General features: G+C 46.4%; 1 protein-coding gene across 3 annotated transcripts in view; it reads left to right on the forward strand.

Moving 5' to 3' along the window:
- The window catches only part of LOC143807134 (uncharacterized), a 106,470-nt gene that overhangs the window by 73,504 nt on the left and 14,124 nt on the right, over nt 1-18,842 (forward strand). For all 3 annotated transcript variants that reach the window (XM_077288378.1, XM_077288375.1, XM_077288376.1), the window contains one exon: nt 14,826-15,039. In XM_077288378.1, coding sequence (XP_077144493.1) covers nt 14,826-15,039 — 214 coding nt within the window. The remainder of the gene's footprint in view (nt 1-14,825; nt 15,040-18,842) is intronic.

An 18,842-nucleotide genomic window follows, 5' to 3' on the forward strand; every position in this document is an offset into this window, starting at 1 on the left:
AACTGGGAGAAGAACAAGGACCATCTGGCCTGACGAGAATTTAGCCGCTGGGCTGTTTGTAAATAAACCAAATTTTTGTGGTCCGTGAAGACCTGGAAGGGAAAGCGAGCCCCCTCCAAAAGATGTCTCCACTCCGAGAAGGCTAACTTACTTGCTAGCAACTCCCTGTCCCCGATGGAATAATTCCTCTCCGATGGAATAATTCCTCTCCGCTGGTGTGAAGGTCTTGGAGAAGAAGCAAGGATGCTTCCTGCCTTGAGCATCCTTTTGGAAGAGGACTGCTCCTGCACCAACGGATGAGGCATCCACCTCCATTATAAATGGCTTATCAACATCGGAACGATGTAGGATGGGAGCGCTAGCAAAATGAGACTTAATCGAAGAAAAAGCCTTGGAGACCTCTTCAGACCACAATTTGGGATTTGCTCCCTTCTTGGTGAGGGCTACCAAGGGAGATTCCAAAGTTGAGAAGTGGGGAATGAACTGACGATAGTAATTTATGAACCCCATAAAGCGCTGCACCTGCGGTGGATTCCGTGTCTGGAGGCCGTGCCTCGCTTTCTCCTGTTACCATCATCCTCAGATTGCAGGTGTTTTACTTTATAGTTGGTCATCGCCCCACCATACTAGCACTCTGCCTAAGTTATATTGCTCCTATCCTTTGTGCCCTATAGTATGGCGGCGTCTTTGTACATTGATTGGGTACTGTTTCTTTCCCCATGAACACAGCCCTACTGGCTATCATTAGCACGTGACTGATGAAAGTCCCTTTGGACTGAAACGTTTCAAGTGCTACAAATAAATCTATTCCACGTTTGCTGAAGATGAGTGCTAGACTTCTTTTTTGACATCCCTGGTATTAAACGCTGTCTTCCATTCGCCCCCCTCATGGATGCGAATCAGGTTATAAGCACCCCGCAGATCTAATTTGGTAAACACCCTTGCTCCCTGTAGCCTATCAAAGAGCTCAGAAATCAGGGGCAACGGGTATTTATTCTTAACGGTGATGGCATTAGGACCCCTGTAATCTATGTAAGGACGTAATTCTCCATTCTTCTTCTGCACGAAGAAGAACCCCGCCCCTGCAGGTGACACTGACTTCCTAATGAACCCTCTTGCCAAATTCTCCTGGATGTATTGGGACATAGCCTCCATTTCCGGGAGAGAGAGGGGGTAGACCCGTCCCCAAGGAGGTTCTGCTCCAGGCAGGAGATCAATAGGACAGTCATAGGGACGGTGAGGCGGAAGGGTCTCCGCAGCCTTTTTGGAGAAGACGTCTGCATAGGACCAATAGCACTTGGGAAGGGAAGAGAGATCTGCGGGTATCTCAGTAGAGGAAACCTGAACGTACTCCCTCACACATCTGCCCTTACATGAATCACTCCAACCCAATATCCTCCCAGAGGTCAACTCAATATGTGGGGAGTGTGTTGTGGATTCTGTTTGTGGGCTCCCTCTGGTGGTTGCTGCTGGTACTGGGTGACTTTGGTGGGTTGCGACCTTTGGTTTCCACCTGTCCATCAGAGGCTGGGTGTTTCCTATTTTACCTGGCCTTTCTGTCATTCCCTTGCCGGCTATCAATGTATTCAGATGTGCTCTGTTTGGTTCCTGCCTACCTGCTCCCAGATCTTTCAGGATAAGCTAAGTGCTGATTTTCAGTTGTTTGGTTTTTTGTCCAGCTTGCTTATTATGTCTCTATGCTAGCTGGTAGCTCTAGTGGACTGAGGTTCTCCCCATGTGCCATGAGTTGGCACATGGGTTCTTGTAATCTCAGGATGGTTTTTTTGATTAGGGTTTTTTGCTGACCGCTCAGTCCCCTTTTGTATCTTTCTGCTTTCTAGTTTACAGCGGGCCTCAATTTGCTAAAGCTATATATATCATCTCTATGTGTGTGCCTTCCTCTCATTTCACCGTCAATACATGTGAGGGGGCAACTATATCTTTTGGGGTTCATTCCTCTGGAGGCAAGTGAGGTCTTATTTTCTCTGCAGTACTAGTTAGCTCTTAGGCTGGTGCGTGGCGTCTAGAACCAACGTAGGCACGCTCCCTGGCTATCTCTAGTTGCGTTTGTCAGGCGTAGGGCAGCGGTCAGCCCAGGTTCCATCACCCTAGAGCTCGTCCGTTATTTATTTGTACTTTGCTTGTCCTGTGCTATCCCTAGCCATTGGGGATTCATGACAGGAGTGGAAACGGAGCCAGGATATTCCCAGCAGAATCTCATCCATTCCCTCGGGAAGAACAAGAAGGGAAATAATCTCCTGGTGGGAAGGGGACATAGATAACATGAAAGGGACAGTCTGGTGTGTGATTTGTGAGGGAAGTGTCGACCCATTCACTACTCTAACAGTCAACGGTTTGGCGAGCATCACCAGAGGTATTGCATGGCGCAGAGCAAAAGCAGAGGACATGAAATTCCCCTCTGCTCCAGAGTCCACACAAAGCTCGACTGTTAGACAGGATGAGCCTAACATGCTTGTCCCTTTGAAGGACAGCTTGGAGGAAAACGCCGCTGTATCTAGTGAACCTCCTCCAATGGTTACTAGATACGAACCTTTACCCGACCGCCGCGGACATTTATTTGCATAATGTCCTTGTTGACAATTTCTACAAACCACGGGTACTCGAGCGGTCCGAGACTTAGGTCCCGCTCGAGAAACCTCCATGGCCTTATGGGAGTCAGACGCCTGAATAGAAGATTCTAGAGGTCTGGTGAAGGTGGGAGCCAGCCGAAACCTCTGCCTACACTGGGTCCGCTCTAACCTCCGCTCGTTAAAACGGAGGTCAATGCGGGTAGATATAGTAATGAGCTCCTCCAGTGTGGTGGGAATCTCCCTGGTGGCCAAGGCGTCCTTCACATGGTCTGCCAGTCCTTTCCAGAACACCGGAATAAGGACTTTATCCGGCCACTCCAGCTCAGAGACAAGAGTCCGGAATTGGACGGCGAACTGGCTGACCATGGACGAACCCTGTGCTATTGCCAACAATTGGAGCGCGGTATCGTGGGTGACATGAGGTCCCAAAAAAACCTGTTTCAGAGTGTCCAGGAAGAGAGGAGCACTCTGCACCACACGATCATTACGCTCCCATAGCGGCGTTGCCCACTCCAACGCCCTGCCCGACAAAAGGGATAAAATAAATCCCACTTTCGCCCGTTCCGTAGGAAAACGTGCAGCCAGGAGCTCAAGATGTATGGAGCACTGACTCACGAATCCCCGACATAGCTTACTGTCACCAGCAAACTTGTCTGGAAGCGGGAGATGGGATAAAGTCGGAGCAGGGGTGGCAGAGGACAAACTGGCTGCAGCTACGCTGGCAGCCTGAGCAGTGACTGCGGTAACATCCACAGCTGAGGTTGTGCGCTCAAGAGCCGCCAACCTACCCTCCAGCTGCTGGATGTACCGCTGTAGACGCTGATAGTCCGCCATTTACCAGCCAGACCCTGGCGCTAGTATACTGTTAGGGCTGGCGGAACGCACCAAGTAAATATAGAGATATTATTTGGTGCGTTCGCAGCCCGGGGTCCACCGTGCAGGAAAAGAACCTGCTGCTGGCAAACAGCGGCACTATATGGCGGTAGAAGCGATCTCTGTTGCTTCACAGAGTCGCTACAAAGAAAGAGCTGTGTCCTGTTAAACTCCACAGGAATACACAGTAACTGCTGAGCGGAAAGCAGCTTGTGGTCACGCAGTCAAGGAGGCAAACATACAATCTCCTCACCGGAGGAGCCGGTATTCTAGGTGGCTTATTTCAGCCGGGGCCCTGAAACCATACACACAATCTCCTCACCGGAGGAGCCGGTATTCTAGGTGGCTTATTTCAGCCGGGTCCCTGAATCCACACAAGCATGACCACATTGGCGCAAAACACATAACTTGCATTGATGCTAGCGCATGGCCGTGCGGCCATGCAAACCTTATATAGCTGCAGTAAGTACAAGACCTTCCTAGAAGGACCAATGAGAGGCTGCCACAGAGCCTGAGAACCTACAGGACCTTCCTGGAGAACCAATGGGCTTTGCTGCAGTATCCAAGCATGTGACCCTCGATCTCCAATGAGAGATCTTACCCTGGGCATGCTCAGAAGGAGAAAAGCAGGACTTAGTCCCAAAAGCGTCTGCTTGCCGCTGCCCAGCACTGGCTTCAATGGCAGAAGCTGGAAAAGCAGCAGTAAGCCTTTGCACAGAGTCAGACTGAGCGAGACGCTGGGACCGACATCTCCGCTGAGCAGGCTCCACTGCAGCAGGAGAAGAATGGGAGACCACAGCGGAGATGGCCCGAGATTCCCCCTGTGCAGAGGCAGGAACTCGACCCCTAACATACCCATTATGGACTGTGGGTTGGCATACACGTTCATATTTTCTTCCAGACTGAGTGTTTGCAGGAACAAAGATGAAAAATTGACATGTTTTTAAACTGCTGTAATGTGTAGAACTTTAGGAAACATTTTCTAATCAATATGATAGTGATGTCACATCAATGGAATAAATGAATGTGTGGACAGAGGAGCTTGGCTTAGCGGCTTAGCTAAAAAGGAGATGGGACCACACCAGCAGCCACCACTATACCAGATGGCATTTGATCGGTGGGGAAGTTGGGTGTTGGAATTATCTGATATCGTTGGCCTATCCTATGGATGGGTCATTAATAAGTTAGTCATGGAGGTCATATAACATGGGGTGACCAGACTATCATCTAAAAGTCATTTTGGCTGGCTTTACCCTTTCAGCTCTCAAATGGTCAAAGCGTGAACATAATCCAGCTGCCAGGTATAGCCATTGTCAGTGCTTTACATGTTTACTACTGTATGATGGAAATTGTTCCATTGTATAAATAGAATTGTAAAAAATACCGGATGCATGTGCCTTTAAGACACAGCTGGAACTCTGAATATCATTTATAAACTCTTTTATAAAGTAAACTGCTTTTTCAAGTGTTTTTCCGAAGACACTATTTTAGTGCTTAGTAAGAATTTGGTTGTTCCATTAATGGTTCCTTTCAATTGCCAGAAAATACAGTATACACTCACCGGCCACTTTATTAGGTACACCTGTCCAACTTCTTGTTAACACTTAATTTCTAATCAGCCAATCACATGGCGGCAACTCAGTGCATTTAGGCATGTAGACATGGTCAAGACAATCTCCTGCAGTTCAAACCGAGCATCAGTATGGGGAAGAAAGGTGATTTGAGCGCCTTTGAACGTGGCATGGTTGTTGGTGCCAGAAGGGCTGGTCTGAGTATTTCAGAAACTGCTGATCTACTGGAATTTTCACGCACAACCATCTCTAGGGTTTACAGAGAATGGTCCGAAAAAGAAAAAAAATCCAGTGAGCGGCAGTTCTGTGGGCGGAAATGCCTTGTTGATGCCAGAGGTCAGAGGAGAATGGGCAGACTGGTTCGAGCTGATAGAAAGGCAACAGTGACTCAAATCGCCACCCGTTACAACCAAGGTAGGCCTAAGAGCATCTCTGAACGCACAGTGCGTCGAACTTTGAGGCAGATGAGCTACAGCAGCAGAAGACCACACCGGGTACCACTCCTTTCAGCTAAGAACAGGAAACTGAGGCTACAATTTGTACAAGCTCATCGAAATTGGACAGTAGAAGATTGGAAAAACGTTGCTTGGTCTGATGAGTCTCGATTTCTGCTGCGACATTCGGATGGTAGGGTCAGAATTTGGCGTAAACAACATGAAAGCATGGATCCATCCTGCCTTGTATGGAGCATCTTTGGGATGTGCAGCCGACAAATCTGCGGCAACTGTGTGATGCCATCATGTCAATATGGACCAAAATCTCTGAGGAATGCTTCCAGCACCTTGTTGAATCTATGCCACGAAGAATTGAGGCAGTTCTGAAGGCAAAAGGGGGTCCAACCCGTTACTAGCATGGTGTACCTAATAAAGTGGCCGGTGAGTGTATGTGCAATAGCAATGGTCGATATTTGACGAGCCGTGTTTTTCTAACCCTCTGAAGAGAAGTCAAGAAGGCCATACTTTTACTTTGTGTCTGTTGGGTACATTTTCCTTTTTTACCAAGACAATTTCTATTTATTTTCCTTAAATGGATGTTGAGGAACCCGCACCCCGCCTTGCGTCACGATTACGTTAGAAAGATCACATAGTTTGGTCTCTCCACGTGATGCTACGCACCCCCTGGGAACACGAAAGGTTAACTTGTTAGTTGTCCACACAGGCCCAGGGAGGAACGGGGAGTGAGAGGATATGGCCCACGGAGTCACTGACGTGGCACCACACTCTCCCACAACCCGGACAGGCTGAGGCCCTTTTCACAAGCACCTGGTCAGCCTGGTAGGACTGCCACCAGTTTCTCATTGGATATAAGCCCGGTCCATTAACGGGATTATATCTGGCCAGAAACCAGCCTCAGTAGCATGGAAAGATAAAAATTTGTGGATCGAGATAAGAGCAGCCCAAGATTAAATTATATATTTAATTGTCTTAAGGGCACATTAGACAATGCTCTATATACAATGGTTGTACATATACAATGGTCAGATATGCAAATACAGAAAGCGGTAGGGCAAAAGATATAAGCAGATGACTCTGGTCAATTACCGGTTTAAATTTGGATCATGTGTGCCATGGGCTGCCAGCTGGTTCCTAGATCCTTCAGAACACGTTACTCGACATGGCCCCCTTTTTCGAAGTGAACAAGCATGACAGAGAGAGAGCACATTGCCGTACACAAGCCTTAATCACCTTGGTTTGTCAAACCCTTTTCCACCCCTGGAGGGTCCTTATTCCCCCTCCCATTGAGGGTCCTTATTCCCCCTCCCATTGAGGGTCCTTATTCCCCCTCCCATGGAGGGTCCTTATTCCTCCTCCCATGAAGGGTCCTTATCACCCTCCCATGGAGGGTCCTTATCACCCTCCCATGGAGGGTCCTTATTCCCCCTCCCATTGAGGGTCCTTATTCCCCCTCCCATGGAGGGTCCTTATACCCCCTCCCATTGGGGGTCCTTATTCCCCCTCCCATTGGGGGTCCTTATTCCCCCTCCCATGGAGGGTCCTTATTCCCCCTCCCATGAAGGGTCATTATCCCCCTCCCATGGAGGGTCCTTATTTCCCCCTCCCATGGAGGTTTGTAGCTACATCTCCTAAAACCTATGAAAGATCCTAACTTCCCAACAGAAGGTCATAGAGTGGCAAAACAAACGATTGATCTTAAATTATCTCCAATATTCTTCACAGATGTATTTTGGGCTAAAAATCATTTTCTTTGCCATGGAGTTTCATTAAAACTTCTGCACCATTTGCTTCTATAACCGGTTATGCATCATGAGTTAATTAACAATCAATCAGTGAGCTCATTCTGATGGGGTTGTTAATAGCTCTGTCTGCTTCTGCTCCTCTCAGCTGATTTATCACCACAGTTGAATGTTCCTGGAAACAAAGGGGTCAATTAAGATTGGCATTGCACACACCAGCCTTTATGAAGAGCTCACTGGAATACAAGGATTCAAAATCATTAAGAATCAGATGCCACTTAATGAATTAGGCGCATCTCCTCAGTGGTGTGCACCTCACCAGAAATGCTACTCTAGTCAATGACTGGAGTAGCATTACTGGTAAAAAAAAAAAAAAAAAATTACCAAAAAACAGACTTTCACTGTTGCTAAATTTGGCGACTGGGCATTGTCCCTGCTCCATTTTAGCAGAGCAATTTCAAACTTGGGTTAAGATGTCAAAATTTTTGCACAACCTTTTATAGCATTTATTTAAAGATTTATTCTAGGATGAAAGCAAATATTTAAGTAAATATCATAAAATAAGAGGGGCAGGTGCAGACAACGGTATATTATGTTTTCTCATCTGAGCGAATCGGGTTAATTATGCAAATCGCACTCTGATCAGAGTTTGATCGGTTTCTTTCGGATGAATCTCCATCTACTCCATTGTCAGTTTGCGTAAATCTGACTGCACTCGGATGCCATCAGAGTGCAGTCTGATGGTTTCCACAGACATTGCATGATAGTGCAGTCAAATAGTGGTGGATCAAACTTTCGCATGCTTTGTTTTGTTTTTTTTTCCTTAGACTGGCTCTGTCCGAGGACATCACAGCCCTATAGAATAACATGGGCCAAGTGATATCTGTCAGTGATGGCTAGCACTTGTCCAATTATTACGGTCATCTGCAGGAGCCTTAACTTTACCTAATGAATACTTGGTTCCTTAGGCACTGCAGCTCTTGTGCTCTCCGCCGACCTATGCTTTACTTAGTTGCACCAGTCATACGTCGTATATACACATGACCGCTGCAGCCAATCACTGGCCTCGGTAATCCTGTGTTGTCCACTTTGGCAGGAGCACAGAGGCTGATGATTGGCTGCTGCAGTCATGTGTTTTATATGTAGAGATGAGCGAACGTGCTCCGATGAGCTGTTATTCAAGCATGCTCGGGTGCTAACTGAGTGTGTTCCGTGTGCTTGAATATGTCCCTGCGGCTCCATGTCTCGCTACTGTTCGACAGCCACAACACATGCAGGTATTGTCTACCAAACTGGAAATCCCTGCATGTGTTGTGGCTGTCAAACAACCGCGAGCTATGCTGTCGCGGGGATTCAAACATATTATTTGAAAATGTAAAGACAAAAGAACAGACTAGGTCTCAAAAACGGGGATCACCACACAACAGGATATGGCACTAATTCAAACACTAACATTCTCTCTCTCTGTGGAGGGGTACTGGACCTGTTGCAATCAAAACACCTGTGACTAGGAGGCGGAGTGCTCGGTCAGAAGGCTAAATAATACATTTCAAAAAACTGACCGTCACATCCAAACATAGACTAAGTGTGAACAAGTGCTGAACCTTAGAGTCACCAACTCCTATACAGTCAAGCAAATAAGGCAGCACACTGCAGCGCTAAAACATGCAAACATGAAACACGAAAATTGAACTGCATTGCTGCACTAGAAATATGAAAAATATTATTTAGCCTTCTGACCGAGCACTCCGCCTCCTAGTCACAGGTGTTTTGATTGCAACAGGTCCAGTACCCCTCCACAGAGAGAGAGAATGTTAGTCTCATAAGAGGTTTTCACAGGTACCCATTCACATGGAGACGTTTATTCTCAGCGAGAAAGGAAAGCATAGGACCTGGTATAAGAGAGATGCCGTAAAGTGGCTACCAGGTGCACATAAAATTGGCCTTTTTTATGCGCTAAACGCTCTCATTTTTCATATTTCTAGTGCAGCAATGCAGTTCAATTTTCGTGTTTCATGTTTGCATGTTTGTTTTTCATGTTTTAGCGCTGCAGTGTGCTGCCTTATTTGCTTGACTGTATAGGAGTTGGTGACTCTAAGGTTCAGCACCTGTTCACACTTAGGGTACTGTCTCACAGTGGCACTTTTGTCACTACGACGGTACGATCCGTGATGTTCCAGCGATATCCATACGATATCGCTGTGTCTGACACGCAGCAGCGATCAGGGACCCTGCTGAGAATCGTACATCGTAGCAGATCGTGTGGAACTTTCTTTCGTCGCTGGATCTCCCGCTGTCATCATTGGATCGGTGTGTGTGACACCGATCCAACGATGCGTTCGCTTGTAACCAGGGTAAACATCGGGTTACTAAGCGCAGGGCCACGCTTAGTAACCCGATGTTTACCCTGGTTACCATTGTAAAAGTAAAAAAAAACAAACAGTACATACTCACATTCCGGTGTCCGTCAGGTCCCTCGCAGTCTGCTTCCCACTCTGACTGACTGCCGGCCGTAAAGTAAGAGCAGAGCACAGCGGTGACGTCACCGCTGTGCTGTGCTTTCACTTTACGGCGGCACTCAGTCCCTGGTTACCCGGGGCCTTCGGCATCGTTGGTCGCTGGAGAGCTGTCTGTGTGACAGCTCCCCAGCGACCACACAACGACTTTCCAACGATCACGGCCAGGTCGTATCGCTGGTCGTGATCGTTGGAAAGTTGCAGAGTGTGACAGTACCCTTTTAGTCTATGTTTGGATGTGACGGTCAGTTTTTTGAAATATTTGCAGTGTTGACCCTTCTTCTTCAAGACCTCTGCAATTCTCCCTGGCATGCTCTCAATCAACTTCTGGACCAAATCCTGACTGATAGCAGTCCATTCTTGCATAATCAATGCTTGCATTTTGCCAGAATTTGTTGGTTTTTGTTTGTCCACCCGTCTCTTGATGGTTGACCACAAGTTCTCAATGGGATTAAGATCTGGGGAGTTTCCAGGCCATGGACCCAAAATCTCTGTTTTGTTCCATGAGCCATTTAGTTATCACCTTTGCTTTATGGCAAGGTGCTCCATCATGCTGCAAAAGGCATTGTTGGGCGCCAAACTGCTCTTGGACGGTTGGGAGAAGTTGCTCTTGGAGGACATTCTGGTACCATTCTTTATTCATGGCTGTGTTTTTAGGCAAGACTGTGAGTGAGCCGATTCCCTTGGCTGAGAAGCAACCCCACACATGAATGGTTTCAGAATGCTTTACAGTTGGCATGAGACAAGACTGGTGGTAGCGCTCACCTCTTCTTCTCCGAATAAGCTGTTTTCCAGATGTCCCAAACAATCAAAGGGGATTCATCAGAGAAAATGACTTTGCCCCAGTCCTCAGCAGTCCACTCCCTGTACCTTTTGCAGAATATCAGTCGGTCCCTGATGTTTTTTCTGGAGAGAAGTGGCTTCTTTGCTGCCCTCCTTGAAACCAGGCCTTGCTCAAAGTGTCTCCGCCTCACAGTGCATGCAGAAGCACTCACACCAGCCTGCTGCCATTCCTGAGCAAGCTCGGCACTGCTGGTAGTCCGATTCCTGAGCAAACTCGGCACTGCTGGGAGTCCGATCCCGCAGCTGAAACAGTTTTAAGATACGGTCCTGGCGCTTGCTGGTCTTTCTTGGGCGCCCTGGAGCCTTTTTGACAACAATGGAAGCTCTCTCCTTGAAGTTCTTGATGATGCGATAGATTGTTGACTGAGGTGCAATCTTTGTAGCTGCGATACTCTTCCCTGTTAGGCCATTTTTGTGCAGTGCAATGATGGCTGCAAGTGTTTCTTTAGAGATAACCATGGTTAACTGAAGAGAAACAATGATACCAAGCACCAGCCTCGTCTTAAAGTGTCCAGTGATGTCATTCTTACTTAATCATGACTGATTGATCGCCAGCCCTGTCCTCATCAACACCCACACCTGTGTTAATGGATCAATCACTAAAACGATGTTAGCTGCTCCTTTTAAGGCAGGACTGCAATGATGTTGAAATGTGTTTTGGGGGTTAAAGTTCATTTTCTGGGCAAATATTGACTTTGCAAGTACAGCAATTGCTGTTAAGCTGTTCACTCTGACATTCAGGAGTATATGCAAATTGCCATTAGAAAAAATGAAGCAGTAGACTTTGGAAAAATTAATATTTGTCTCATTCTCAAAATTTTTGTCCATGACTGTAGACCGCTATACCATGGTGTAATTCATTATACTTTAGTAACCTGGCACTCCCCTAAATAGTCTATAAAACACATGGGGTTTCAGGGCTCATAATATTACAATAATCCCTGCAAGCCTGTCCATATTGATAGGCAACACACCCTATCCCTCTGACCATACAGGGAGTAAGTATAGATGCAGCCAAAGAATAATACGTGATACAAGAAACAGTTGGTAGATCGTTTAGCCAACTGCAATGTGTGACCCACAGTGTACTACCAGAGTCAAAACTCTGAAAATAAGGTATCCAGGCCGCAAAAGGACCTTACACAATAAGTCCTGCAAAATAAGCCATACCAAATAGTGTCACGACCTGCTATAACCCCAGCCAGAGTCCTAATGCGGGCAACACAGATGCCCAACGCGTATCGCCACCTGCCGGTGGCTTCGTCACGGTTGATCTCTGAGCAACAGTTCTGTCACTTATGTATGTATAAACTATATTACATTACCCAAATCAGCTGTGTCGCTGCTTGTTCGCCGCATGGAGTTCACCGGAAGAGCTAAACAATTCCCTGTTTATAGTTCAACTTTTCATGTTCCGGCGTCTCCAGAGCAGAGGCGCGCCCAGGTAGGGTTGCCTAGGACACAAGTACGCTACTTGAAGGGCGCCTGCACACTAGTCCCAAGCACCCGATAAAACGGCACTGTGAATCCGCCAACAGAGACATAAAGCGCTATAGTATAAATGCATGTACTTCCTCAAACGCGCACTACATGTCCCATCTATCTAACCAGAGTACTTATAGGTATACAAGGCACTGGTATACCACGGTATCTTGTATACAGGACCTTTGCGCAGGCGCCTTTTTACCGGTATCCCAGGCAACCGTGGTGCCCCTTCATTAGGTATTTGTATATTATTTGAAAATTCCGTAGACACTTGGCTAGCACACGATCATGGCCCATCACTGTTTACTAAATTGCAGTGGTCACATGCCATATAAATAAAGACCAGTGGGGAACACCAGAGATGGGGTGCTGAGGGAGGAGGGCACATTCATCACTAAGGTGTGGTGGTTGCTGTTAGTTGTTGCTGTTGGTTGTTGCTGTTGGTTGTTGTTGTTGCTGTTGTTGGTTGTTGCCGTTTTTGTTTTTTTACAGGCTTGTGACATGACGGAACATTTTTTCCTTTAAATGGCAATTTGTCCAAGTGAAACCATAGCATTAATCTCATTTTCAAGAATACATTTTTCCCTTCCGCATCTGTATGTTTTTCCTTCCTATGTTTCTCGGGAGTCGGGCAGCATTTCTTTATAGTGAAGCCTATTATAAACACATGGACTGTACAAAGGTCACTTTCTGGTTATTTTTTTTCTTTTTTATTGCAATGAGTCATTGTGCTCCTGGCTGCCTTACTGTACTGTGAAATAATGGCGAGTGAAAGTACCGGATGGCTGGTTAGTCTCTAAACTGTCTGTCCATGTCGTTACCATCTCTAACCTGCCTCTCCATGAGGCTACCCGGCTACTGCCGGCAGAGAGAGACTACTAGTCCTTTAACTCCTTTCTTACCATAAAAATAATTCTACACTTGTATAAGAAATAACCAGGATATATGGAACTTTGGAGGCTTCACATAGAGAAATAGACACCTATAAAGTCCACCTTTGTAAGCAGTTGACCGAAACCAGGGCATAATTGTAGAAGTGCAGAGGTAGCAGTCGCTCGTGCCCTGGTGTAACATATACTGGATAAAAATATACATGCAACACTTGTTTTTTCTCTCATAGGTGGATTGAGGCACACGGAAAATCAAAAAGTGTGTTCCCTCTATTTCTCTCAATGGAGAATGAGCACTCGAGCATTTTTTACATTTAAAGGGACTAAGTATGCCACCATATAATGATCACTGGAGGTCCATCCTCTGGGACTCATACAGACCTGGAGAATGCTGTGTACCCTTTATTTATTTATTTTTTTAAATAGTCTCTGATCTGCAGGCAGGGTGTTACGTAGAAGATAATCAGATTGATATATATTTTTGTTAAAGGTTTCAGTAAACCTTACATTTAATTAATTGCATTCCCTTGTGTTTGAATAGAACCGCCCTCTGGACTCCTATGCATGAAATGATTGACAGCCATTTCTTCATGAAGGGAAGACTGTCAATCACTGATGGGACTGCTGCCCACTGGACTACTATACATGCAGCGATTGAAAGTCTTCCCTGTATAATTTTGTATGTGGAATGGTTGTTAAAAAGTGATAAAACCGCCCACTGGACTCTTATGCATACCAACACCAGGGATTTCAATGAATAAAATACAACTTAGACTATATATTTTTTTCCAACACAATCAATCCACTTCTTTTCTTCTTTATATTGTGCTGTCCATAGATTGGACTGAATGTGCAACATGAGAGGTTCCCTTTAACTGAACAGGCGGGGGAAGCCCTGTGTAGAGGATAAATTGTGCAGGGTACCCAGCACTGAGGCACCACCGCCTATTCATTCCCAGAATCAGGGAGTCCCAGAAGTAAAACCCATATATTATGATGCCAGTTTCCCTAAAGAGGACACTGCATCCCCTTTACTGGGGGATGGCTGTTCAGCTGGGTAGTGCTGGTCACAGTTACCCTGCACAGCGGAGCTTCCTGGATGTGCAGGGAACTACAGCCAGAACCATTTCCTTGTATGATGGAAAACTTAAAAGGACCCGTCACCAAATATTGTCTATACAGTCCTTGCGAAATGTGCCATTTTATTTAGTGCTAATTCTTATGGTCTCTTTCCAAGGGAGCTTTGTTACCGGATCCTCGGGGGCGTGTCTTTAGGATACTCCTCATTACCTTGTGACCAAAAGATTAAAAAAATATATATATATCTCTAGAAACATGTCACTTTTGACTTACTGACAGGTCTTCTTTAAAGGTGATGCATCGAAGTGGACACTTTTTCTGTAAGGTTCCAGAGGTCTGTTCCCCAGGGGTCACTATCTGAGCCATCACTTACTGAGGTCAGAATGCCCATCAACACCAGTAATGAGACTTTCGTGTTCATTTATAGAGGATCGGTCCATAAAGTTTCCATTAATGGTTCCATATAATCTGTGAGTTACACTTTGGTTGAACAAAAATCACTGTGTTCTTTTCTAATAAAGTGATTAAGCTCCATCTGGAATTTCCTATTCTAGAGATCCACACCCAAAACTTTTGACCTCCAGGTCACGATTAGACGTAGCAGCATAAAAGTGGATCTCGGTATTTAGAATGTTAATGTTGGTGTACAAGTATCACAACTTTATTTTAGAGGAGAAAAACAAAAAAACAAAACGCAAAATAAAAAAAAAACCTTTATGTTGGAGCACACTCTTGAGAACAAGTCTTTCATCACCATACTAAGTCATTCCTTCTATCTTCAGGTCATGAAAAACATTTTTCACCAGTCGTTCAACGCTTACAAGACCGATATCGAGCCACGAATGAGTGACCTCACTCTCCCTCACCTACAGTGTAGTCGCCGACTATTTGAGATTATGTTGTCCCACAGGAGGGTGACTTCTGCCTTCATTGAAGGGGACAACGTTGTGGTCACATTGGAAGGAGAAGCTGCTCGTGTTCTCAACTTTGATACAGGTAAGTCTTAGCTCAGTTCTCTTCTATTGTTTTACCATAAGAAATTATCTTTCTGGGTAATGGAAAAAATGAAGGCTACTTTCTTGAAATGGCACCAATTTAGTTAATAGGTTGTTTGGTCTTCGTTTGTCCTACACCAAGTTAGTAGGTAACAATCTTTTCCCCATACCATAATGGCTACCAATATTTATCACCTATCAGACTCCTAAATGTCTGATAGGACCCCTCCCCACCAATCGCTTAAACAGGGGTCCTGTATTCCTTGTATAAATTGATCTGTATTGCAGGAGTCACGACCACACTCCATTTGCAGTCTACGGAAACCGTGGTCATGCGTGTGAACTACCTTCCATCGCGCCTGTGACCGGGGGTCCCGTGTCTTCCAAATGAGTAGAAAGACCCAGTAATTGCATCACACAATTATCAGATGGATACATAAATGACCATTCACTTTATTCGTCCATGAATAAATACAGCAATTCGGCAGATTGCCTCTTCAGAGAGGAAGAGGACTAGAACTCTAGAATGCCACCTGTTGATGGTGCTATAGAGTTCTAGTCCTCTTCCTATCTGAAAAGGAAATTTACATATTTTAATTTCAGAGGAGCATGCAAGGCTCATCCTCATACTGGCATGTCGCTCCACAAGGGTAAAACTTACCCCTTAGATTACAGCAATTCTAGAAAAAATCCAGGCAAAACTCAGATCTAGTCCAGAGTCTGAGCAGGTGGTGCATGTGTAAGGAGAGGGGAAATGCCCACATTCCCTACTTGAAGAAACAAGTATATTGTTGCAATATGAAATGTCATGTATAATGCGAATTATGTGCGTTACAGATGTTAGTAATATTGATAGTGTGTGTAGTTTAACAGTGGTGATGGTGAGAGTTAATGTTTGGGACTAGCCCAGAATGGAAGTGGCTGAGTTGAAGGGAAAGTGACCATTTCCTGTCAGCCAGATAAGGACTGGAGTGCATTGAAAGAGGACTTAAGGTTGATCGTGAGCAGTGCTGCATTCTTGGGTGTCCCAAAAGTGAGAGGAGACCAAAGGAAAGAGATGGTGACATCCAGAGCAGAAGTAACTGAGAGACAGTGGTCTACCAATACAAGTCCTGGGAGAGGCCACCTAGCAGAAAGGCCCAAAGTTTAACTCCTGAAGGTAATGGGCCCGGACAGGACTGAGTATGTGAGAAGAGTAGGAAGTTCTGAAGGGGAGTTCTAGAGCGTCAACACTAGAGGCGATAAGTACCGGCCATACTAAAACTCCGGATAAGCAGATGGCTCTTGCTAAGCAGGACCGTAGTATCGAGCAGGGTTGTAATGAAGTAGTGGCAAATGGTAGAAACAGAGGCAAAGTAGAAAGGCTAAAGAGGAAAGGAGAACAATGGAGGAAATAAGGAAGGAAACTGTGTGGAAAATGCTTTGAGTTGTAAATGAAACCATCATAAGAACTTGTACCCACTATCTCTTGTGTATATTCCCTACAGAGTTCTCGTAAATTAAGAAATGGGTTTTTTTTGCCTGGTGGTCTCCCTCACTGAACTGTTAAACACCTGGTCCTGGTGTAAGCTACGCCCGTTTCTGGGAGCTATCATGTTTGTTTTTCCGGCAACAATGGCGCTAGTAGGGGTCACCGGGTTTTCCTGTTAGGCCAAAAGTCCTCCTAAGTGTCTATCAAAGAGCATTGAGCCTCAAGTGCACCACCTGTCAGGGCCGGCCTGGGACAGAAAAGCAGCCCTGCCACACAAACCCCACCAGCCCACATATTATAATCTCGCCACCCCGAACGGTGAGGGTTTGCTATACTTTGTTCTGCCCTTCAACACTCTTTTTAAGGAGTTTAAGAGCCACGTGTGAATTGGGTATCATCGACCACAGCTCCATTTACATGGTGCTCTACAGAGCTCCGCTTCTTGGGATGATGGGCGTCCCAGCAGGAGGATCCCCAGCAATTGAAAACTTATCACCTATCCAGTGCATATGTACAGGGCAGGAGAAGTGGTACTGTGCAGTGTAAATGTACAGAATAATACAGATACTTAAAATTACACCAGTATAAAAGAATAGGAGAGGTGTACACAGCATACACAACTCCACAATATATGCTAAAAACAACTACATACACAGCTTCACACTATATACCATAGAATCTAGTGTGGAGCTATCTATATAGTGTATATACTGTCAAGTTGTGCCAGTGTATATAGTGTGGATTCCATATAATATACACCACACCATGCGATATAAACATCTCTACACCATATACTATATATACACAGGCGAGGAGGCCGACACTGGGGTATATACATCGCTGGGGCACACACTGGGGTATATACATCACTGGGGTATATAAATCACTGGGGTATGTACATCACTGGGGCACACACTGGGGTACATGCATCACTGGGGCAGACACTGGGGTATATACATCACTGGAGCTGGCACTGCCCCATACAGTAACAGATGGTCCATGACTGGACTCACCCAGATCCTGATGAGGTGAAGATCAAAGGCGGGAACACAGAGCAGACTCCATAGAGATGATGGGGACAGAGCAGAGAACAAACTCCGCCCACAGAAAAACTTCCTTGCCAGCGTCAGACATGGTGAAGCTCCTCCATGCACTTGCTTTCACTTAAAGGGCCAGTGACCGAAAAACGGGGCTAGCGGCCCACTTTACAGTTCATTGCTGCAGCCCTGATATGTTCAGGCCTCGACCAACTGCTGTAGCCAGGGGTGGGAGAGCAGACCGCGCTCTCTCCGCCCGCAAGGAACGTCCTGACGTGTGAACGTCAGTACGTTCTTAACCCCTGCTATGTGCGTCGCCAGAAGACTGCTTTGTGCATGCGCGCGCCTGTAAAACCACCGTGCCCGCAGATTTAAAGGGCTGGTGGCAGGAAAAACGGGCCAATGGCCGTATTAGCGAGCACTGCCAGCCCGTGGCCCACAATGCATTGCGGCCCAGTGGGAAAATGCTCGGTTGGGCAGATTATCAATCCGGGCCTGCCACCCGTTGTCCTAGTGCAGCGCCCCAGAGTCCTGGTCGTTGCAGTACTGTTGCTCCGCCGCTAAGGGGGGCTATGGTACGTCTGATGGTACTGAAGGAGTTCATCTGACCAGGTATCACAGACACCAATACACTTCACAGTCTGGCCTCCAGGGGGAGCTAAGGGTTCTATGTATTAGGCCACTCCTCACAATCTGGTAAAACTGGGGGTTAGGCAGGAAGTTAGATGAGAAAGCTGACTGGGAATCGAACAGGCAACACCCTGTGGCAGGGGGTGTTGCGGGGAGAGACTCAGAGGGGTCCCTGTCAGGGGTGGGATCCTGACAGAGGCCTAGCAACCAGAGAGAACGTTACGGGACCGCGCCTGCACGATATAGCGGCGGTACCCCAAGAAAGGACAAGAAGCGAGGTTTATTGTGCTGAGTGAGAAACGAGATCAACGCAACAAAGAGAATACCAGTAGGAGTCGTGCTGTAAGACGAGGCAACATCCTACTGAGGCGCATAACCGGTGGCCGGAACGCCGAGGAAGTATAGAGCTCCAGGCCAAACTTCAAACCTACGGCAGGACAGTCAGTTATAGGCGGGCTGTCTCACCCAATTGACCTAGGAAGACACAGGGGGGTAACAACAGGAGTGGTGCGACGCTAGAGTCCCGGAAGAGCTCCGAGCCTCCCCGTCATACGGGTGCGTCCTTACCATAAGATCTGGGGGACGTGGAAGAACATCAGAATCGAGTTGTGAGGGAACACGAGAAACAGACTGTTGTGAACTCTATTTTTGGGCTCCCTCTAGTGG

The sequence above is a fragment of the Ranitomeya variabilis genome, chromosome 2 (assembly GCF_051348905.1).
Source record: "Ranitomeya variabilis isolate aRanVar5 chromosome 2, aRanVar5.hap1, whole genome shotgun sequence".
Lineage (NCBI taxonomy): Eukaryota > Metazoa > Chordata > Amphibia > Anura > Dendrobatidae > Ranitomeya > Ranitomeya variabilis.